This window comes from Chroicocephalus ridibundus, chromosome 1 (assembly GCF_963924245.1).
Source record: "Chroicocephalus ridibundus chromosome 1, bChrRid1.1, whole genome shotgun sequence".
NCBI lineage: Eukaryota > Metazoa > Chordata > Aves > Charadriiformes > Laridae > Chroicocephalus > Chroicocephalus ridibundus.
In genome coordinates this window covers 9,668,795-9,690,272 of record NC_086284.1, presented here as the reverse complement: position 1 = coordinate 9,690,272, position 21,478 = coordinate 9,668,795, and the positions used below count along the sequence as shown (strand labels likewise).

Here is a 21,478-nt window from a genome sequence, read left to right as displayed (position 1 = left end):
GTAGATGGTGGGTAAGTGAAGGGGTGCGTGGGTGAGTGGGTTGGTGGGTGTGTGTATGGATGGGTGGGTAGATGGATGGGTGGGTGGATGGATGGGTGGGTAGATGGATGGGTGGGTGGATGGATGGATGGATGGACAGACGGATGGGTAAGTGGATGGATGGATGGGTGGATGGGTGGGTGGGTGGGTGGGTGGGTGGATGGATGGATGGACGGATGGATGGATGGATGGATGGACGGACGGATGGGTAAGTGGATGAATGGATGGATGGGTTGGTGGGTGGGTGGATGTGTGGGTGAGTGTGTGGATGGATGGATGGATGGATGGATGGATGGATGGATGGATGGATGGATGGGCTGGGAGGTGGGTGGCTGGGTGGCTGGCTGGGTGGGTAGATGGATGGGTTGGTGGGTGGGTTGGTGGGTGGGTGGGTGGGTGGATGGGTGGGTGGATGGATGGGTTGGTGGGTGGGTGGGTGAGTGTGTGGATGGATGGATGGATGGATGGATGGATGGATGGATGGATGGATGGATGGGTTGGGAGGTGGGTGGCTGGGTGGCTGGCTGGGTGGGTAGATGGATGGGTTGGTGGGTGGGTTGGTGGGTGGGTGGGTGGGTGGATGGGTGGGTGGATGGATGGATGGGTGGGTGGGTGGGCGGGTGGATGGATGGATGGATGGTTGGATGGATGGATGGGTTGGTGGGTGAATGGGTTGGTGGGTGGATGGATTGGTGGGTGGATGGGTGGGTGAGTGTGTAGGTGGATGGATGGATGGATGGATGGATGGATGGATGGATGGATGGATGGATGGATGGATGGATTGGTGGGTGGCTGGATGAGTGGATGGATGGGTTGGTGGGTGGATGAGTGGGTAGATGGACGGGTGGGTAGATGGATGGGTGCATAGATGGATGGGTTGGTGGGTGGGTCAGTGGATGGATGGATGGATGGATGGATGGATGGACGGACGGACGGACGGACGGACGGACGGACGGGTGGGTGGCTGGGTGGATGGATGGGCTAGTAGGTGGATGGGTTGGTGGGTGGGTGGATGTTTGGGCGGGTAGATGGATGGCTTGGTGGGTGGGTGATCGGCTGATGGGTGAGCTGGTTGATGGGCGTGAGAGTTGGTAGGTGGGTGGGTGAGTGAATGGATGGATTGGAGAGTTGGTGGTGGGTCTTGGTGGATGGGTGGGTGGGTAGATGGGCAGGAGAGTCAGTATGTGGGTGGGTGGGCGGACTGATGGGTGGGTGGACGGGACAAGATGGCATGCAGGTGGGTGGATGGGTGCACATACAGCTGGATGGAAGCAGGATGGAGAGGTGAGGGACAGGGGTATATTGGGACTGAGGGGTCCCTGGGAGACAAGTAGGCATGGAGATGGATGGATGGATGGATGGATGGATGGATGGATGGATGGATGGATGGATGGATGGGTGAGTGGATGGATGTCCAGGTTGCCCAGAGAGGTGGGAGATGCCCCATCCCTGGAAACACTCCAGGCCGGGTTGGATGGGGCTCTGAGCAACCTGGTCTAGTTGAAGATGTCCCTGCCCAGGGCAGAAGTTGGACTAGATGCCTTTAAAGGTCCCTTCCCACCCAAACCCTTCTGTGATTCTATGGATAGGAGGATGGATGGATGGCCAGGTGGGTGGGTGGGTGACACATGGGGACACGGTGGGGACATGGACCCCGAGGGCTCAGTGTCACAGCCCGGCGTTTCCCCGGTGCCCACTCGGGATCAACCCTCTCTGGCTTGCAGTGCTCATCATCCCACTGGTGGACAAGGACAGCGGGGCCGTGGTGTGCGTCATCCTGGTGAGTGTGGGGACATGTGCCAGGCTCTGGGGGACAGGGACAGGGCCTGGACACTGGGGTCCTCATGCCACAGCCCCCCCCCAGGTACACTGTGGCCAGCTGAGTGACTCGGACGAGCAGAACCTGCGTGCGCTGGAGAGACACGTGAGTGACCCTGGGTCAGCCGTGGGACCTGCCACCTGGGGGACCTGCCACCCCCGTCCCCCATCCCTCCTGTCCCTTGTCCCTCGCAGACCCTGGTGGCGTACCGGCGCCTGCAAGCCCTGCAGAAGCTGCAGCCCTGGCCCCAGGTCAGCCTCTCCACCAGCTCCTCCCAGAACTCCCTGGCCAAGCCCGAGAAGGCGCCCGACAGCGGCTACAGCGACCTGGACTGCAAGATCCTGCAGCTCTGCGGTGAGGCTGGCAGGGGGACACACACACACCGGGGGGGACACACGGGCAGGGTGAAGCCGGGGGGCTGAGCCCCTCACGCCGCTCTCGCCCCTCGCGCAGGTGAGCTGTACGACCTGGATGCCGCCTCGCTCCAGCTCAAGGTCGTCAACTATGTGAGTAGTCGCCCCCCCACCCCCACGTCACCCCCCCTCACCCCCAGCTCCAGGACACACCAGGGAACCCCGTTTTATTTCCCAAAAAAAGAAGACAATCCCCCAAAGTAAAGAAAAGCCTCAAGCATCAGCTGCGCAGCCATCAGTGGTGACCAGGGTGAACAGCCTTGTCCTAACCATCAGTAGTCGCCAGAGTTAACAGTGCCACCGTAGCCACACAAACGCTGAGGGGGAACCTATGGGTCCCCCTCCTGTTCCCTAGCGTCCTGTACACAACCCTCAGTAGTCTCCAGAGTGAACAGCCTTGCCTCTGCCATCAGTAGTGTCCAGAGTGAACAGCTTTGCTCTCGCCATCAGTAGTGTCCAGAGGGAACAGCCTTGCCCTTGCCCTCGCCATCAATAGTCTCCAGAGTGAACCCGATCAGCCCCAGGGAAGAAGTTTAGGGGGCCGCCTGGTGCACATGTGGGGGTGCCCTGGGCAGGGGGACGCGGAGGAGGGGTCCCTGGCGGGGGTCGGGGCAGGCTGAGGTGCTGACCCCCATCCTCACCCCCCCAGCTGAAGCAGGAGACCCAGTCGCTCTGCTGCTGCCTCCTGCTCGTCTCCGAGGACAACCACCAGCTCTTCTGCCAGGTGGGTGCCACTGGGCTGATCCCCCCCACCCCGACCCCCCCCCCCCCCCGTTGGGGCCAGTGGGTCCCGTTGCACACCCCCCAGGGGGCTCGGCCGCCATCCCATGGCAGCTCACCCCCCCCTTCCATCTCTTCCAGGTGGTGGGGGACCGCGTCCTCGAGGAGGAGATCAGCTTTTCGGTGAGCGCGGGGTGGGGGGGTGCCCGGGGAGGGGGGACACACTGGATGGGGGGGTGGGCAGCAGGTCCCCACGGGCTCACCCGTCCCCTCCACCCGCAGCTCACCTTCGGGCGCCTGGGACAGGTGGTGGAGGACAAGAAGTCCATCACCTTGAAGGACATCAGCGAGGTGGGTACCAGCCTTGGATGGGGACCGTCCCCTCCTCCCTGCACCCGGGGACATGCTGTCCCCCCTCCTCGGTGTCCCACGGGGCCTCCCGGTGGGGGGGGGGGGATGCTGTTGGAGGTAAAATCCTGCCCAATCTCGCCCCCCCGCCCCCGCAGGAGGAGCACAAGCAGCTGAGCAGCATGTTGGGCTGCGAGGTCACCTCCATGCTCTGCGTCCCCGTCATCAGCCGGGCCACCTCCCAGGTGGTGGCACTGGCCTGCGCCTTCAACAAGCTGAGCGGGGACAGGTGAGGAGTGGCTTTGCTTCGGGGCGGGGGACAGACACACCGGATCTGTCCCCCACCCCCTTCCCCTCTGCCCCACGTTGGGGCTGCCTTTGGGGGTGATGGAGCATCTCCATCGCGGTGAAAGCGGGGGGCAGGCGTGGCGTGGGGACCAGCGGGGACGGGGGACTGAGAGGTGTCATGTCCCCCCCTGCCGTGGGGTCATGTCGTCGTGTCCCCCCCCGCCCCAGCTACACGGAGGCGGACGAGCACAAGATCCAGCACTGCTTCTGCTACACCTCCACGGTGCTCACCAGCACCTTGGCCTTCCAGAAGGAGCAGAAGCTGAAGTGCGAGTGCCAGGTGAGCGCCCGCGTCACGCCGGGGCACGCACGTGCGCGTGGTCCCCCCCCCCCGTGACTGACGGCGTCCCCCTCTGTCCCCCCCAGGCCCTGCTGCAGGTGGCGAAGAACCTCTTCACGCACTTGGGTAGGTGGCCGCTGCAGGCAGCGCCCGTGGCCTGGGTGGGGGACGGACCCCGCCATGCGCAGCCCCGGGGAACGGTGGCAGGGGGGTCCCCAGCCCGTGGGGACCTTGTCCCCTGCGCTGCCGTGCGCGTAACGCTGTGGGCGCACATGCATTTGCTGCACGCACGCGCCCATTCCTGCATGCACGCACGCACTGCTGCATGCATGTACTGCTGCATGCACACGCGCTGCTGCAGGCACAGACACACTGCTACATGCATGTACCCATTCCTGCCTGCATGAACTCACGGCTGCATGCCTGCGCTGCTGCAGGCACACACGCTGCTGCACGTGTGCATGCACTGCTGCATGCGGGCACTGCTGCACGCATGCACTCATTGCTGCACCTACGTACTGCTGCAGGCGTGCACACACTGCTGCGCACATGTACACACTGCGGCAGGCACGCACTGCTGCAGGCACGCACATACTGCTGCCTGCATGCACACACCGCTGCACACATGTACCCGTTCCTGCATGCATGCACTCATGGCTGCATGCATGCACTGCTGCAGGCACACACACTGCTGCACATGTGCATGCACTGCTGCATGCCTGTACTGCTGTGTGCACACACGCTGCTGCAGGCATGTGCGCACTGCTGCATACATGCACGGCTGCACGCACAACATGCACGGCTGCACGCATGTATGCACTGCTGCAGGCATGCAGTGCTGCACACACATTGCTGCACACAGGTACGCGCTGCTGCGTGCACGCACACACACAGCTGCACGCACACGCAGCTGCGCACACACACGCAGTGCTGCACACATTCTGCTACATGCACACGCAGTGCTGCGGGCAAGCCTGCGTTGCTGCGCACGCGCATGCACCCCTGCAGACACACACACACACACGTGCACCCCTGCACAGCCGAGCACACACGCACGCTGCTGCAGGAGCACACGCACTGCTGCACACACCCCCGCCGCGCAGCTGCCGTGCACCACACACAAGCACCCTGCTGCGCCGCGTGTGCTGTGGCCCTGCTTACACAAGCGGCGTCACTGCTCCATGTGCACGCATGCACATATGCACACATGCACATGCATGCGCACGCACATGCAGACACACCACCCCCCCCCCCCGAAACGCATGCACATGCGCAGATGCACACATGCAGGCACATGCACACACATGCATACACACACACACGTGCGCATGAACACACACATGCACAGGCACACACATGCACCCACACACGCGTGCACACACACACATGCACACATGTGCAGGCGCACGTGCACACATTTGTATGCACACACGCCTGCACACATGTGCACATGTGCATGCGCACACCTGCGTGCCTGCCTGCACATGCATGCACGTGTGCATACACACACACCTGCACACTTGCACACGCACGCACACACGTGTATGCACATGCACACCTGCAAACACATGTACATGTGTATACACACACGCCTGCACACACATGCACGGCTGCACACACAGGCACACACGTGCATGCACACACACACCTGCACACATATGCACACGTGTATATGCACACATGCACGCCTGCACATGCATGTATGTGTGCATACACACACACGCCTGCACGTCTGCACACACATGCACACACGTGTATGCACACGCACGCCTGCACATACATGCACAAGTGTATACACACATGCATGCATGCTTGCACACACATGCACACATGTGCACGCCTGCACATGCATGCACACACGTGTATGCACATGCAGGCCTGTGCATGCATGCACACGTGCATACACACATGCCTGCACATGCATGCACAAGTGCATACACACGCCTGCACGCCTGCACATGAATGCACATGTGCATACACATGCCTGCATGCCTGCAGATGCATGCACACACGTGCATGCACACGCACGCCTGCACACACATGCACACACGTGCACGCCTGCACACACATGCACGTGCATTTATGCACATGCACGCCTGCACACACATGCACATGTGCATACACACATGCCTGCACACCTGGACACGCATGCACAAGTGCATACACACGCCTGCACGCCTGCACATGCATGTACATGTGCATACACATGTCTGCACGCCTGCACATTCATGCACACACGTGTATGCACACGCACACATGCACATGTGTATATACACACGCATGCATGCCTGTATACACATGCACACACATGCACGTCTGAACATGCATGCACATGTGCATACACACACATCCACGCCTGCACACACATGTACATGTGCATACACATGCCTGCACACCTGGACACGCATGCACGTGTGCATACACACACATGCACGCCTGCACACGCATACACATGTGCATAGACACATGCCTGCATGCCTGCACATGCATGCACAAGTACATACACATGCCTGCACATGTGCATATAATCCTGCATGCCTGCACATGCATGCACACACGACGCACACCTGCACATGTGCATACACACGCGCCTGCACGCCTGCACATATATGCACATGTGAATACACACATGCCCGCACACGCATGTACATGTGCATACACACACATGCACGCCTGCACACACACGCACATGTGCATACACACACGCCTGCATGCCTGCACACGCAGGCACACATGTGGATGCACACGTGCCTACGCACACGCCTGCACACGCGTGCCCACGCTCCGTGCAGCCCGCTCCCCCTGCGCTCCCCAGCCCGTTGTGCCCACCCCCCCGCCCCCGCCTTGCCGTGCGGTGCCGGCTGAGCCCCCCCTGCTTTCATCGCACGAGTGGGGCAGCCCAGGCGGGCGGTCGCGGGGGGGGGTCCCTCACCCTCTTCCCCCCCCTTCCCCAGACGACGTCTCGGTCCTGCTGCAGGAGATCATCACCGAGGCCCGAAACCTCAGCAACGCCGAGATGTGAGTGGGTGACCCCGGCGTGGGCGGGTGGGTGGGGGACACGGCGACACATAAGTGTGCACCGGGGGTGGGGGGGTGCTGAGGGGGTGGTGGGAGCCCCGTGGGTGCGAGCGGGGTGGTGGCATCTCTTGCAGCTGCTCCGTCTTCCTGCTGGACCGCCTCAGCCACGAGCTGGTGGCCAAGGTCTTCGACGGCGGCGTGGTGGACGACGAGGTGAGCGCGGGGGGGCCAGAGGAAGGACTTTTGGGGGAGAATCCTAAGTGGGGGGGGGGGGGGGGGATGACACACATGGGGGTGACATCCCCCCCCGCCCCCCCCATCCTTTCTTACCCCCAGAGCTACGAGATCCGCATCCCCGCGGACCAAGGCATCGCTGGCCATGTGGCCACCACGGGCAAGATCCTGAACATCAAGGACGCCTACTCCCACCCGCTCTTCTACCGCGGGGTGGACGACAGCACCGGCTTCCGCACCCGCAACATCCTCTGCTTCCCCATCAAGAACGAGAGCCAGGGTGAGGGGACGCGGGGTTGTCACCCAAGGGGCCACGCCGTCCCCCAGCGCGTGGAGGTGGCACCGGGTCCCAAAACTTGGTGTGCTTCCGACGGGAAGCCTGTTCCTGGTACTCGGGCACCATCCTGACCCCAACACGTGGGCACCATCCTGTCCCCAGCACAGGGGCACAGCGCTGTCCCTGGGCACTTGGGCGCAATCCTGTCCCCCCACAGACAGACCCAGCACTGTCCCCAGCACATGGGCACGATCCTGTCCCCAGCATCTGGGCACCATCCTGTCCCCAGCACAGGGGCACAGCGCTGTCCCTGGGCACCTGGGCCCGATCCTGTCCCCCCACAGACAGACACAGCACTGTCCCCAGCACGTGGGCACGATCCTGTCCCCAGAACATGGGCATGATACTGTCCCCAGCATCTGGGCACCATCCTGTCCCCAGCACAGGGGCACAGCACTGTCCCTGGGTGTGATCCTGTCCCACCGCAGGCAGACACAACGATGTCCCCAGTACGTGGGCATGATCCGGTTCCCAGAACACGGGCACAATCCTGTCCCCAGCATCTGGGCACCATCCTGTCCCCAGCACACAGGCACAGCATTGTCCCTGGGCACTTGGGCACGATCCTGTCCCCCCACAGACAGACCCAGCACTGTCCCCAGCATGTGGGCACGATCCTGTCCCCAGCATCTGGGCACCATCCTATCCCCAGCACAGGGGCACAGCGCCGTCCCTGGACACCTGGGCCCGATCCTGTCCCCCCACAGACAGACACAGCACTGTCCCCAGCATGTGGGCACCATCCTGTCCCCAGAACATGGGCATGATACTGTCCCCAGCATCTGGGCACCATCCTGTCCCCAGCACAGGGGCACAGCACTGTCCCTGGGTGTGATCCTGTCCCACCGCAGGCAGACACAGCGATGTCCCCAGTACGTGGGCACGATCCGGTTCCCAGAACACGGGCACAATCCTGTCCCCAGCATCTGGGCACCATCCTGTCCCCAGCACACAGGCACAGCATTGTCCCTGGGCACTTGGGCGCAATCCTGTCCCCCCACAGACAGACCCAGCACTGTCCCCAGCATGTGGGCACCATCCTGTCCCCAGCATCTGGGCACCATCCTGTCCCCAGCACACGGGCACAGCGCTGTCTCTGGGCACCTGGGCCCGATCCTGTCCCCCCACAGACAGACACAGCACTGTCCCCAGCATGTGGGCACCATCCTGTCCCCAGCACAGGGGCACAGCACTGTCCCTGGGTGTGATCCTGTCCCACTGCAGACAGACACAGCGATGTCCCCAGTACATGGGCACAATCCTGTCCCCGTCCCATGGACACGATGCTGACCCTGTTATGTGGGCACGACCCTGTCCCCAGAATCACAGCTTCCAAGATCAGACGAGATGGGGTGTTCTCAGGGTGGTATGGCCGTAGAACACGGGCACAATCCTGTCCCCAGCATCTGGGCACCATCCGGTCCCCAGCACACAGGCACACTGCTGTCCCCAGCACGTGGGCACGATCCTGTCCCTCACTACACGGGCACAGCACTGTCCCCAGCACATGGGCACAATCCTGTCCCCAGCACACAGGCACAGCACTGTCCCTGGGCATGCTCCTGTCCCCCCATGGACAGACACAGCACTGTCCCCAGCACATAGGCACGATCCTGTCCCCAGCACAGGGGCCTGATCCTGTCCCCTATCCCCCCAACTCTGCTCCCAGAGGTCATCGGGGTGGCGGAGCTGGTCAACAAGATCAACGGCCCCTGGTTCAGCAAGTTCGACGAGGACTTGGCCACCGCCTTCTCCATCTACTGCGGCATCAGCATCGCCCACGTATGCACCCGGGGGGCCCAACCCGGGGTGGGGGGGCGAGGGGGACCCCACCGCTCTGCCCCACAGCTGGCCACAGCACAGAGGGACGGAGGGACGTGTGTGCGGTCCCTGTTCCTTGGGGACAAGTGGTGGTGGCAATGGGATGGGGAATAGGGATGGGATGGGATGCAATGGGATAGGGATGGGATGGGGATGGGATAGGATACAATGGGATGGGGATGGGATGGGATGAGGATGAGGGTGGGGATTGGGATGGGGGTGGGATGGGGATGGGAATGAGGAAGGGATGGGATGGGGATGGAGATGGGGACGGGATGGAGATGGGATGGGATGGAGAAGGGGATGGGATGGAGATGGGATAGGATGGGGATGGGGATGGGATGGGGATGGAGTGGGATGGGATTGGGGTTGGGATGGGGACGGGGATGGGGTGGGATGGGATGGAGATGGAGTTGGAGATGGAGATGGGATGGGAAGGGGATGGGGTGGGATGGCATGGGATGGGGATGGGATGGGATGGGATGGGATGGGATGGGGAGGGCACACACGGGGAACAGGGATGTTTCAGGGTTTGGGAGGGGTCTGCCCACCCCCGGCACTCCCATACCCCCATCCTGCCCCGCAGTCGCTGCTCTACAAGAAGGTGAACGAGGCGCAGTACCGCAGCCACCTGGCCAACGAGATGATGATGTACCACATGAAGGTGAGGTGGCACGGAGACGGTGACAGGGACAGGGACAGGGACATGAGCTGGCACCCCCACTGCCAGCATGGTGCCCCCACACTCCACCCCATGGTGGTGGCGCGGTGGGGTGGCGGTGACAAACCGGGGCTCTCTGCTCTCCATGGAGCTGATGTGGCCCAGGGGACAGCTTGGGGACACACTGGGAACCTGGTCACAGCGTGGGCCACTGACAATGGCTCCCGCAGGTGTCGGACGACGAGTACACCAAGCTGCTGAGCGAGGGCATCCAGCCCGTGTCAACCATCGACCCCAACTTCGCCAGCTTCACCTACACCCCGCGCTCGCTGCCCGAGGACGACACCTCCATGGTGAGGATGACGGGGACGGTCCCCAGCTGCGACTGTCCCCTACCTGCCCTCGGTCAGGTTGTCTACCCCAACCCCAGGGTGGTGGGGGGCTAGGATGGGGGGACGTGGCTGCACCCCGAGCATCACCCAGGCAGGGGTGGCACAGGGAGGACCCTGCTGGGCATTGTCACCCCCCTGCCACCCACCCTGTCCCCTCCGCAGGCCATCCTGAGCATGCTGCAGGACATGAACTTCATCAACAACTACAAGATGGACCGCCAGACGCTCACCAGGTGGGTCCCCGTCCCTGTCCCCATGGTCACCTATGGGACCCCTGGGTAAGTGGGGGTCCCCGGAGGGGCAAAACCCCCCTACTCATGTCCCCGTCACCCCCGCCAGGTTCTGCCTGATGGTGAAGAAGGGCTACCGCGACCCCCCCTACCACAACTGGATGCATGCCTTCTCCGTCTCCCACTTCTGCTACTTGCTCTACAAGAACCTGGAGCTGGTCAACTACCTGGAGTAAGGCCAGGCACCATCCCTGTCCCTGTCCCCATCCCCCCGGCCCCACCAGGGTGCTCCCTGCCCTCCTGCCTGCCTCAGTTTCCCTCCTTTCCCCCCGCCAGGGACATCGAGATCTTTGCCCTCTTCATCTCCTGCATGTGCCACGACCTGGACCACAGAGGCACTAATAACTCCTTCCAGGTGGCCTCGGTGAGCCGAGCCCAGCGCTGGGACATGTATGGGTGGGGGGGACGGGCACTGGGATGGCGCCGGGGGGAGGGTCTTCACCACCATAACTCTGTGACTCCGGCCGCTCTGCCTTGCAGAAATCAGTCCTGGCCGCGCTGTACAGCTCGGAGGGTTCCGTCATGGAGGTAAGATCCCCACCCTTCCAAAACCTCCCCCTGTCCATCTCGCCGGTCCTTGGGCTGGGGGGCAGCACCCCTGCCTGCCCCCTGCCTGCACCCTGCCCGCACCCACGGTCCCCGGCGTCTCCCGCAGAGGCACCACTTCGCTCAAGCCATCGCCATCCTCAACAGCCAGGGCTGCAACATCTTTGACCACTTCTCCCGCAAGGTGAGCCCCCAGCCTTGGTACCTCTCCCATGCCACCCCCTCCATGCCCGGGCTGAGCCCCTTCATCCCCTCTTGGACCCCCAGCTCCCCATCCCTGGTTCCGGCCCTTGGGATGTAGGGCTTGGCAGGGGCACGGAGCTGATGACACCACCCCCCCCCGCAGGACTACCAGCGCATGCTGGACCTCATGAGGGACATCATCTTGGCCACCGACCTGGCCCACCACTTGCGCATCTTCAAGGACCTCCAGAAGATGGCAGAAGGTGAAGCTCCTGCCCCTGGGGGTGGGGGTGGTGGGGTGGTGGGAACTCATCCCGCCAAAGCTGGGAGGTGGCATGGCAGGTCCTGGATGTCCTCAAAGTCCTCGTGTTGGGGGGTGATGGGGGTTGTGGGGCTCCTTCCCGAGCCCCCCCACCCCAACCCCTGCCCCCCTCCCTGCCCGGCAGTGGGCTACGACCCCAAGAACAAGCAGCACCGCAGCCTTTTGCTCTGCCTGCTCATGACGTCCTGCGACCTCTCCGACCAGACCAAGGGCTGGAAGACCACCAGGAAGATCGCGGTGAGTGCCACGCCGTGGGGCTAACCCCCCCAAATGCCACCCCACCACCCACCGCCCCCCCTGGGACACCCCTGTGTCCCCAGGTGCCGGGGACCAGCATCCTGCAGTGGCATTGTGCCCCATGGAGGCGGTCCCTCCATGCAGGGACCCCCCAGACCACCCAGCAGCTCCCCATGCAGAGCCATTCTCCTGCAGCCGTTGAGAGGGGCCTGGAGGGCAGGTGGGGCGTGGAGGGGGGTCACCCAAGGCATGCACCCCCCCCTCACTGACAGCCTGTCCCTTGCAGGAGCTGATCTACAAGGAGTTCTTCTCCCAGGGTGACCTGGTAGGTAGCCCCAGGGCTTGGTGCAAGGTTGGTCTTGGCCAACGCTCTTGGGAGGGCTTGGATGAGGTTGGTGGGGAGGGGGACATAGGCAGGGAGGTTTGGCCTGGGAATGGGGATGGGATGGAGGTGGGATGGGATGGGGATGAGGAAGGGATGGGGATGGGATGGGGATGGGATAGAGATGGGGGTGGGATGGGGATGGGATAGATATGGGATGGGATGGGATGGGGATGAGGAAGGGATGAAGACTGGGATGGGATGGAGATGGGGATGGGGATGTGGATGGAGATGGGATGGGTTGGAGATGGGATGAGAACGGGGTGGGATGGGGATGGGATGGGGAAGAGGAAGGGATAGGGTGGAGATGGGATGGGGATGGGATGGGATGGGGATGGGATGGGGATGGAAATGGGGTGGGATGGGGATGGCCACCAGCATTGACCCCCCCACTTGCCACTGCCACAGGAGAAGGCCATGGGCAACCGCCCGCTGGAGATGATGGACCGGGAGAAAGCCTACATCCCCGAGCTGCAGATCAGCTTCATGGAGCACATCGCCATGCCCATCTACAAGTGAGCCCCCAGGGCTGGCATCGGGGGGGGGGGGGGGGCTTTCCTATCACCCCCCCACCCCCCCCCCCACTTTACCATGCCAGGGTGGGATGGGGGGGTGCAGGGCTGGGGGGTCTTGTAGATGGTGGTGGTGGTGGTGGTGGGTTTCCAAGCAGCGGGGAGGTGGGGAGCAGGATTGCACCCAACTGAGGGGGTGCTGATGGGGTCTCCCCCCCCCACCCGCCAGGTTGCTGCAGGACCTCTTCCCCAAAGCGGCGGAGCTCTACGAGAGGGTGGCCAGTAACCGGGAGCAGTGGACCAAGGTCTCCCACAAATTCACCATCCGGGGTTTGCCCAGTAACAACTCCCTGGACTTTCTGGATGAAGAATACGACCCGCAGGCCCCCGACCCCCAGCTCAACGGCTGCCTGGAGCCCGAGGGGGGGCAGCCCGAGGCGGGGGCCGAGTGATGGGGGCCATGGGGTGGGGAGGTGGGGGGGGGGGACCAGGAGCATCCCCAACCCTTGTCCCCCCCAGCCCCTCGGGAGGAGGTTTGGGGGGACATCAGTGACTCTGGACCACCGCGGTGAGGTCTGCGCCCTGCCAGCACCCGCTGTCGGTCCTTCCCCCACCGGTGGGTGACTGTCCCCTCCTTCCAGGGCAGGGATTCGGGTGTCCCCTCCACCCGGTGGCCCCCAGACCCCTCTTTGCTGGGACTCTTGCCTTGGTGGCCAGGGTCACCAGGGAGTGGGGAGGGCCACCACGGGGCTGGGGGGATGGATGTGCTTTAAATTGCCTTAAGGCTGCAGGTCCTGTCCCCGCGGGGTGACAATGGGGACGGTGTCCTTGGTGGAAGCACCCCCAGAGGGGTCGTCCCCCTGAACTGGGTCTGGTGGGGTCAGCAGCACGGAGGGGGACGGCATGGGGCAGGACGGTGAGGGGCAGTGGGAGTGCTGGTGGGGGTGGGCTGCAGGGGGTGCGTGGGGACCTCAGAGGGGGACATGGGGCTGTGGGAGAGGAGGCTGAGGACAGAGGGGTCAGGATCAGGCCCACGGAAGGAGGCCCCGGCTGGAGAAGGGAAGAGGCACCCGGAGCGGGATGGCCACGGGGATGCTCTGCTGGATCCCACCAGACCGGACCCCACCCACGCTGGAGAACCAGCTCCCGCCCAGCATCCCTTGGTTAAATGTCCCCCTCCGGGACCCCCAGACATGAAGGACTCGTGTCCCTCGTCCCAGCCCTGTCCCACGAGGCCACGTCCCCTGCAAGGGCTACAGGCGCGCCAGGGCCGGGGGGGTGTCCTGCTCCTGGCTTGCACGTACCGGGGGGCCTGCGCTCCCACAGGGACACTGCAGCGAGTCCGGTCCCCACCGTGTCCCCACCTTGTCCCCAGCACATGGGTGTTTCTCTGGCTTGGTACTGTGGTGTCCACCCAGGAGCCTCCTCTCTGCCAGCGGCTGCACCGGTGACCAACTTGTCCATGAGCATCCCCAGCTCGCAGTGGCTTCACGATGTCTGCCATACTGACCAACCTGCGTGGACCCTGATGGTCTCCTGTGGTCCCTCTGGTCCTACAGACCACCATGCATGGACCCTGATGGTCTCCTGTGGTCCCTCCAATCCTGTTGACTGCCATGCATTGACCCTACCAGTGTCCCATGGCCCCTCTGATCCTGCAGGCCACCATGCATAGACCTTGATGGTTTCCTGTGGTCCCTCTGGTCCTCCAGTGCACCATGCATGAACCCTGATGATCTCTTGTGGTCCTTCTGGTCCCATCAACTGCCATGCATGGATCCTGCCATCCTCCTTTGGTCCCTCTTGTCCCGCTGACTGCCATGCATGGATCTCACCATCCTCCCATGGACCTCCTGTGATGGCCTCCTGTGGTTCCTCTGGTCCTACAGACCACCATGCATGGACAGTGATGGCCTCCTGCAGTCCCTCCGGTCCTACTGAGCACCATGCATGGATCCCACTGGTCTCTCTGCAGTCCCTCTGTCCATGCATGGACCCTGCTGGTTTCCCACCATCCTTCCTGCCCTGCTGACTGCCACGCATGGACCCTGCCATCCTCCTATGGTCCCTCTGGTCCTACAGACCACCATGCATGGCTGGTGATGGCCACCTGTGGTCTATCCTGTTTTACCAACCACTGTGCATAGACCCTGACATCCTCCTGTGGTCCTTCTGATCCTACTGACCACCATGCATGGATGGTGATGGCCGCCTGTGGTCCCTCTTGTCCTACCGACCACCGTTCATGGACCCTGCCATCCTCCCATGGTCCCTCTGGTCATACAGACCACCATGCATGGACTATGCCGGACTCCCCATGGTCCCTCCAGTCTCACAACCCAACATGTGTGGACCCCCTCAGCCCCGGGGGCTCTGCTCAACCAGCATGGTCCTTCCAGCTGTGCATGACCCAGGTCTTTGTCACCCCAACCAAAGCCACCCGAAACACCCATGAGCAGGGGGACCAGGGCAGGGTGAGCCCTGGTGAGCAGCTCGCCTTGCCGGGGTTGAGCCAAAGGGAGTGGTTCGGGGATGAGGGTGGGTGCTGAGCCCCGCCTGGCTGCATCACCCGGCTCATGGGAGCTGGTGGGTTCACCATCACGGCAGGGGAAGGTGATGGAAGTGGCACGGTGAAATCCTGGTGCTGCCAAGGTTGGTCCCACTGGGGTTCGATCCCACCAGGGTTGGTCCCACCAGGGCCGGTCCCACCAGGGTCAGTCCCATTGGGGTTGGTCCCACCAAAGTCAGTCCCACCAGTGTCAGCCCTACCAGCATCGGTCCCACCGGGGTCAGTCCCATTGGGGTTGGTCCCACCAGAGTTGGTCCCACCAGGGTTGGTCCCACCAGGGTCAAGGGCAGCCCGGGTGCAGCCATGGGGCCATTCGCCACCCCATCCCCGCTCCACCACAGCATCCCACGGCACCATCCCTGCGCTGAGCCCCGGCGATGCCGCAGCGGGTCCCCACAGCATGGCGTGATGGCTCCCTCCCGGATCTGGGCTACAGGGCAGCCGCTCCTCTCGTCGTCTCGTCTGGAAGCGACACTTCTCGGGGTACGCGGAGCACGTGTGTCTGCGGGAGCAACGGGGACACCCCAAAGCCAAGCTGCTCCCCAGGACGAAGTGAACTGAATTCCTTTTGCCTTACCTACTCGGAGATGCCTTTAGCGAGACGCTTTGCCCAAACCCCGGTAGGATGCGCCCGGTGACCGTGTCTGGCTGCTGGCCCATGGCTTCGCCTATGAGACCCCCCCCCCCCCGGCCTTCAAACCCTTCTCCCCCCTCCCCATGCCACGAGGTGGGGCAGGGACGGTCCCAGAAGGCAGCAAACCCCCAAACTGCGAGAGGAGGATCTGCATCACTCCATCAGGGGAGAAACTGCATCACTCCATCCCCGGCGTGATGCTGGCCGTGCCACCAACGTGCCAATGGGCTCCATCCCCGGCGTGATGCTGGCCATGCCACCACCATGCCAATGGGCTCCATCCCCGGCGTGATGCTGGCCGTGCCACCAACGTGCCAATGGGCTCCACCACTCCCAACTGGTACCTGTAGCCTGGTGCCAAGCTGGGGGGGGGGGCCTGGCCATGTGGGGGTCTCGCTGGTGCCGATGAATGCGGGTTGGGTCCTGCACTGGGGTGCCGCGTACAGGGTACCACGCAGGGATGCCCGTTTCCCAGCTGTATCCCACTTTTCCAGCCCCCGCCGCTGGTGTGAGTAGGTGGTCGATGCTTTCCCGGCTCCCGCCCCTGTACATACCCCCATGGATACTGGGGAGCGCGGCCGGCACCCAGCCCCGCTCGCCCACGCGGGTGCCCGGGCGTGCGCGGCCGTGCAAAACCTCCTCCAGCTTCTCTGTCTCCCCCTCTCGCCGCGCTGGTTGTTCTGGGCTCCGTCAGAGCCCAAGGAGGAGACAACTCTTCTCCTTCTTCTTCTTCTTCTCCTTCTTCTTCTTCTTCTTCTTCTTCTTCTTCTTCTTCCTCTTCCTCTTCTTCTTCTTCTTCTTCTTCTTCCTCCTCTTCTGCTTCTCCTCCTTCTTCTCCCTTTTCTTCTCCTTCTTCTTCCTCTTCTTCTTCTCCTTCTCCTCCTCCTTCTTCTTCTCCTTCTCCTCCTCCTTCTTCTCCTCCTCCTCCTTCTTCTTCTCCTTCTTCTCCTTTCTTCTTCACCTTTTTCCCTCCTCCTTCTCCTGCTTCTCCTCCCCCTCCTCCTTCTTCTCCTTTTTCTTCTTCCTCTTCTTCTTTCTTCATCTTCTCCTCCTCCTTCTTCTTCTCCTCCTCCTTCTTCTCCTTTTTTCTTCTCCTTCCTCTTCTTCTTCTCCTCCTTCTCCTCCTTCTTCTTCTTCTCCTCCTCCTCCTTCTTCTTCTTCTCCTTTCTCTTCTCCTTCTTTTTCTTCTCCTTCTCCCTCTTCTTCTTCTCCTCCTCCTTCTCCTCCTTCTTCTTCTTCTTCTTGTTCTCCTCCTCCTCGTCCTCCTCCTCGGTCTTCTTCTTCTACTCCTCCTTCTTCTCCTTCTTTATTATTTTTTTTTCTGGTGGGTTTGGTTTTCCTAAATAAATTTCATACGTCGATCTCCCCGCGGAGGGTCAGTGGGTGCCTCATGTCGGGTCTCCTGGAGGATGCTCCAAAGCAGGAGGGGGGTCCCCAAGGATGCGCAGTGGCACCAGGGAGGGACAACTTGTGTTTGGGGAGGACCCTGCCCGTGCGTGAGCTGTGCGAGGTGGGCGCAGCTGGCACGGCCGGCATGGGGACAGCACGGTTTGGGGGTGCGGGGAGGGAGGGGGTGTTCCTGCCCCCCCAACCCCCTTCATGGCTCCGCTGGGGACTGGGTGGCTCCAGCTGAGACCTACACACCCCAAAACTGCCCTCCGGGGGGGACTCCGGGTCAGGCCAGGAGGCTCTGACCCCCCTAGGATGTTCCAGCCCCCCAGGATGCTCCAGACGCCCCCAACCCCCCCAAATGCTCTGATCCCCCACTAAGCTTCAGTCCCCTGGGATGCTCCAGTGCCCTGGGATGCTCCAGCCCCCCGGGATGCTCCAGTCCCCCCCCGAGATGCTCCGACCCCAACTCTGCTTCAGTCCCCTGGGATGCTCCAGCCCCCCAGGATGCTCCAGTCCCCCCCTCCCGAGATGCTCCGACCCCAACTCTGCTTCAGTCCCCTGGGATGCTCCAGCCCCCCAGGATGCTCCAGTCCCCCCCTCCCGAGATGCTCCGACCCCAACTCTGCTTCAGTCCCCTGGGATGCTCCAGCCCCCCAGGATGCTCCGGTTCCCCCCAGTGCCTTGTTCTCTCCCGGAATGTTCCAGACTCCAGTCCCCTGGGATGCTCCAGACCCCTGGGATGCCCCAGTCACCCAGTGATGCTGAAGGAGGGGGAGGATATCCCAGAATGCTCCGATCCCCTGGGGTGCTCCGGACCTCCCCAGATGCACCAATCCCTGGTCGGATACTCCAACCTCTGGAATTCTCCAGCCCCCCAGGGATGCTTTGCCCCATCCCGGGATGCTCCAGCCCCTAGGAATGCTCCAACCCCCCCCCCCCGCCCCGGCCCCAGCCCCAAGCCCCATGTGTCAGGGGGGGCCCCCCATGTGCCCAGGAAGGGGCTGCATTGGGAAACCCCCCGCCCCATCCAGCTGGAGCTGGGCCAGGGCAGGATCCATCCTAGACTGGGACAGCAGCGGGATCCTGGGCTGGGATGCAGGATAAGGCCCGTGCCGGGATCCCTCCACACCTGGGCTGGGCTGGGGGCAGGATCTGGCCCATAATAAAACCGCCCCCTCCACATCTGGACTGGGATTAGAGCGGGATCTGGCCCGGGACAAGACCTCCCCCCAGCTGTGCTGGGACTGGGGGGCAGGACTGGCTGGGACCCGCCCCCCGCCATGACTGATACTGGGTCAGGATCCGGCCCCAGTTGGGATCCCTCCGTACCCATCCCGGGATGCAACGGACCCCACTAGGACACGATTCCCAGCCCTCCCACCGCCCAGGATCCCACCGGTACTGGGATCCCTCAGCCTGGGGGGTGGGGGCAGGATCCAGCCAGACCAGGACCCCCCCCCACCCCCCCGCCATAGCCGTGGGTCACGCCGTGATGCTCCAAGTCACCCGGGGGTGCAGGATCCGAGCAGCTTGGCTCTGCCCATCCCCTTGGCATCAGGGCTGGGGCTTCACTCCAGCTCCCGGCCTAACGAGCCCCCGCCGCTAACGAGCAATTTATTACCCGGGATCAATGCAACGCTTTCATCCCGGCCGGAGCTGAGGGCTTCATCCCAGCCAGCGGCCTTTGATGCCGGAGGGAAAATCCCCGGGGACCTGGCCGCTGGCAAGTGCCGACCCTGGGCGAGCTGCCGAAAAATGGGGGGAAAAAATGCAAAAACTGCCAAGTGCCTCCCCCCCCCCCCCAAGCTGCCACCGTCCCACCCCATCCCGCGCTGCTCCCGGCCACGGGGAGGAATCCCGGGATTAAATCCCAGCAAGTCTCCAGAGCTCAGGGGACACCTACACCCCCACCCAGGGGACACCAGCAGCATTTGGGGGCCCCCAGCCCCACCGATGGCTCCCTTGCCCTTGGTGACGTCCCTTTGCCATCCTGGGGGGGACACGTGGGGTGCCACGGCTACGTGCCACCTGTCTTGCCCCTCACCCCGGCCTCGGGCCTGTCCCTCTGTGTGTCTCAGCCAGCGCGTTCTGTCTGTCCCTCTGTCCCCGTCTGTCCCTCCAGCTGTCACCACCCTGTCCCCGCTGCCTGGGTGGCCTCAGGAGGGTGTTGGGGTGGGTGCCCGTGCCCCACGCAGCATTGTCCCCATGGGGTGCAGGTGTCCCCTGGGATAGGTGCAGGTGTCCCTTTTGTGGGGTGCAGGTGTCCCCATGGGGTGCAGGTGTCCCCTGGGATAGATGCAGGTGTCCCTTTTGTGGGGTGCAGGTGTCCCCATGGGGTGCAGGTGTCCCCTGGGATGGGTGCAGGTGTCCCCATAGGGCGTAGGTGTCCCCATGGGGTGCAGGTGTCCCCTGGGATAGGTGTAGGTGTCCTTTGTGTGGGGTGCAGGTGTCCCCATGCGGTGCAGGTGTCCTCTGGGCTGGGTGCGAGTGTCCCTTGGGCACCCCACTTGAGTGTCCCCCAAGTAAGGGTCCAGCGCGTCCCCCACCTTCAGGTCAGCCCCCCCCCCTGGAGCCAGCGTGGGTTTTGGGACCCGTCCCTGTCCCCGTCCCCGTCCCTGTCCCACTACCCCGTGCCAGTCCGGTCCCCTGTGGTGTCCCCAGCCCCAGCCCTGGGTCCCCGGGCGGGTGGGGGGCTCCCTGCCTACAGCGGGCAGCTTTGGGTGGCCACCGGCACTAGATGGCACCTGCTGCCTGTACAGTGGCCACGCTGGGGGCAAAACCAGTGCCCCCAGTGCCCCCAGTGCCTCTAGTGCTGGACTCCCCACAGGAGTTTGGGTGCGTTTGGGTGGGTGGGGGGTTTGGGGGGGGTGGCTGGCCACTGGGTGCCCGCCGACCGGGCAGCCTCAGCATCCCCCTCACCAAACAGCACCCGTGGGGTTTGCCCCACGGATTGGGGTCACCCCATCAAAGCAGCCTGGCAACGAGGTGCTGGGCACCCATGGGGGCAGCAGGGGGTCCCCGGGGTCCTCGTTTGAGCCGGGGCTCTGCCTGGCACTGGGCAGGCAGCGGGGCGGGCAGTGGGGCAGGCAGTGGGGCAGGCAGCACTGGAGCCTGCCCACGCGCAGGTGCAGTGTCCCGGGGCTGCTGCGCCCTGGCCCTGCGCCGAGCTGTGCGACTCGGGGCCAGTTCCAGCAACTGGCTCCGCACTGCACTGCACTGCACAGCACCGCGGCGCACCGCGCAGCACCGCGCTGCACTGCACAACAGTGCACAGCACCACGTCCCGCCGCACAGCACTGCGCGGCACAGCACCGCATCGCACCGCACTGCACCGCACTGCACAGTACTGCATTGCACAGCACCACGTCACACTGCACACCACTGCACTGCACGCTACCACATTGCACTGCACCGCACCGCACCGCACTGCACAGCACTGCACAGTACCGCATTGCACTGCACCGCACCGCAGTGCACTGCACCACGCTGCACAGCACCACAACGCACTGCCCTGCACTGCACAGTACCACATCGCACTGCGCTGCACCGCACCGCACCACACCGCACCGCAGCACACTACACTGCACAGCACTGCATGGCACCACATCGCACTGCACCGCACCGCACCGCACTGCACAGCACCACATTGCACAGCACCACACCGCACTGCACAGCACCACAGCGCACCACACCGCACCGCGCCGTGCTGCACCGCACCGCGTCACACTGCACTGCACTGCACTGCACAGTACCGCATCGCACTGCACCGCACCGCACCACATTGCACTGCACCGCGCTGCACCGCACCGTATCACACCGCACCGCACTGCACAGCACCGTATCGCACCGCACAGCACCGCACCACACTGCGCAGCGCCGCAGCAAACCACGCTGCACAGCGCAGCCATGCACTGCACAGCGCCCCGCAGCACCACAGATGACAGCGCCTGCACCGCGCTGCGCCCCACTGAACGGTGCGGC

At 63.5% G+C, this 21,478-nt stretch overlaps 1 protein-coding gene across 2 annotated transcripts in view; it reads left to right on the top strand.

Annotated features, from left to right (window-relative positions):
- PDE2A (phosphodiesterase 2A) overlaps positions 1-17,470 on the top strand; it is a 74,930-nt gene extending 57,460 nt beyond the window's left edge. For both annotated transcript variants that reach the window (XM_063328006.1, XM_063328014.1), the window contains 26 exons: positions 1,764-1,819; positions 1,904-1,963; positions 2,053-2,212; positions 2,312-2,364; positions 2,921-2,995; positions 3,133-3,174; positions 3,274-3,342; positions 3,498-3,628; positions 3,856-3,967; positions 4,054-4,093; positions 6,922-6,985; positions 7,120-7,198; positions 7,322-7,499; positions 9,226-9,338; positions 9,964-10,041; positions 10,269-10,391; positions 10,593-10,663; positions 10,770-10,892; positions 10,997-11,084; positions 11,201-11,248; positions 11,376-11,450; positions 11,613-11,712; positions 11,896-12,008; positions 12,295-12,333; positions 12,799-12,905; positions 13,132-17,470. In XM_063328006.1, the coding sequence (XP_063184076.1) occupies positions 1,764-1,819; positions 1,904-1,963; positions 2,053-2,212; positions 2,312-2,364; positions 2,921-2,995; positions 3,133-3,174; positions 3,274-3,342; positions 3,498-3,628; positions 3,856-3,967; positions 4,054-4,093; positions 6,922-6,985; positions 7,120-7,198; positions 7,322-7,499; positions 9,226-9,338; positions 9,964-10,041; positions 10,269-10,391; positions 10,593-10,663; positions 10,770-10,892; positions 10,997-11,084; positions 11,201-11,248; positions 11,376-11,450; positions 11,613-11,712; positions 11,896-12,008; positions 12,295-12,333; positions 12,799-12,905; positions 13,132-13,354 (2,420 nt within the window). In that variant the 3' untranslated portion in view covers positions 13,355-17,470. The remainder of the gene's footprint in view (positions 1-1,763; positions 1,820-1,903; positions 1,964-2,052; positions 2,213-2,311; positions 2,365-2,920; positions 2,996-3,132; positions 3,175-3,273; positions 3,343-3,497; positions 3,629-3,855; positions 3,968-4,053; positions 4,094-6,921; positions 6,986-7,119; positions 7,199-7,321; positions 7,500-9,225; positions 9,339-9,963; positions 10,042-10,268; positions 10,392-10,592; positions 10,664-10,769; positions 10,893-10,996; positions 11,085-11,200; positions 11,249-11,375; positions 11,451-11,612; positions 11,713-11,895; positions 12,009-12,294; positions 12,334-12,798; positions 12,906-13,131) is intronic.
- The last annotated feature ends 4,008 nt before the right edge of the window (positions 17,471-21,478 follow it).